Source organism: Austrofundulus limnaeus, unplaced genomic scaffold (genome assembly GCF_001266775.1).
Source record: "Austrofundulus limnaeus strain Quisiro unplaced genomic scaffold, Austrofundulus_limnaeus-1.0 Scaffold803, whole genome shotgun sequence".
NCBI classification, from domain to species: domain Eukaryota; kingdom Metazoa; phylum Chordata; class Actinopteri; order Cyprinodontiformes; family Rivulidae; genus Austrofundulus; species Austrofundulus limnaeus.
Genome location: NW_013953205.1, coordinates 162,290 through 163,353, shown reverse-complemented (window position 1 = coordinate 163,353; position 1,064 = coordinate 162,290). Strand labels below are relative to the sequence as shown.

Here is a 1,064-nt window from a genome sequence, read left to right as displayed (position 1 = left end):
ACACACACACACACACACACACACACACACACACACACACACAAATAAACACACAGTTATACTCAGAAGGTTGTGTAGTGGACCACAGGATTTTAAACATTTGTGTTTTTGAAATGTAAAAATATGTCTTCTTTACGTATATACCCACAAACAGTTTGTGTGTGTGTGTGTGTGTGTGTGTGTGTGTGTGTGTGCTGACCCTGAGGAAGCCGTCAAAGCGCCGGATGTCTCCGCTGAGCTCAGACAGGTAGGACACAAAGCAGAAGCCTTTCTCGTAGGTGAAGAGGTTCATCAGAGTGCTCGGGTTCACACCTGCAGAAAGTGGGCGGAGCATGATGGAGACTCACCTGTACAGCTGTAAGCCACCCCTGCATGCAGGCATGTGCGCTCACCTGGCTCAAACTTGACCTGCAGTTTGCTCACAGGGTTGTTGTCTCCGAGGAGGCGCAGCTGTCGGTGCAGGGCGTCCAATCGAACCACCGTCTCCAGGCAGGTGAAGGCCTCACCTGCAGACGAGGGGCGGGGCACAGTTAGCCCACAGTGACGGCTGATGGGTTACTGAATTACCTGGTGGTCTCTCACCGTAGGCCTCGGTGGTGATCCTGCGCTGTGCGTAGGTGGCGAGGCCCTCGCTCAGCCACATCTCCTCCCAGGTGGCGTTGGTGACRGCGTTGCCAAACCAGCCGTGTGCGATCTCGTGGATGACGTCGATCAGCAGGAACTGGCTGCTCTCCAAGATGGAGGCGATGATGAAGGTGAGGCAGGGGTTCTCCATGGCCACGATGGGGAAGGAGGGGGGCAGGAAGACGATGTCGCACCTGCCCCACAGGTAAGGGCCGAACAAGTCCTCGGCCACGCCCAGCCAGCGCTCCACGCTGCCCCCTAGCTTCTTGACGGCGCAGGGCAGCAGACAAGGCTCCGCCCACACACGACTCCTGATTGGACGGAGCAGGAAATAATTATTATTTCATCAAACACTCACCTGTTTCAGGTCTGAAAGATTTTTTTTAATATTTTATATAATTTTTTTAAATTATTTTAGTTTTTATCTCACAAAAATAATC

General features: G+C 52.7%; 1 protein-coding gene across 1 annotated transcript in view; it reads right to left on the bottom strand.

The window, feature by feature from the left end:
- rnpepl1 (arginyl aminopeptidase like 1) overlaps window positions 1-1,064 on the bottom strand; it is a gene marked incomplete in the record, with an annotated part of 13,525 nt that overhangs the window by 5,141 nt on the left and 7,320 nt on the right. Inside the window, 3 exon segments of the mRNA XM_014028762.1 lie at window positions 200-312; window positions 393-506; window positions 583-935. Coding sequence (XP_013884216.1) covers window positions 200-312; window positions 393-506; window positions 583-935 — 580 coding nt within the window.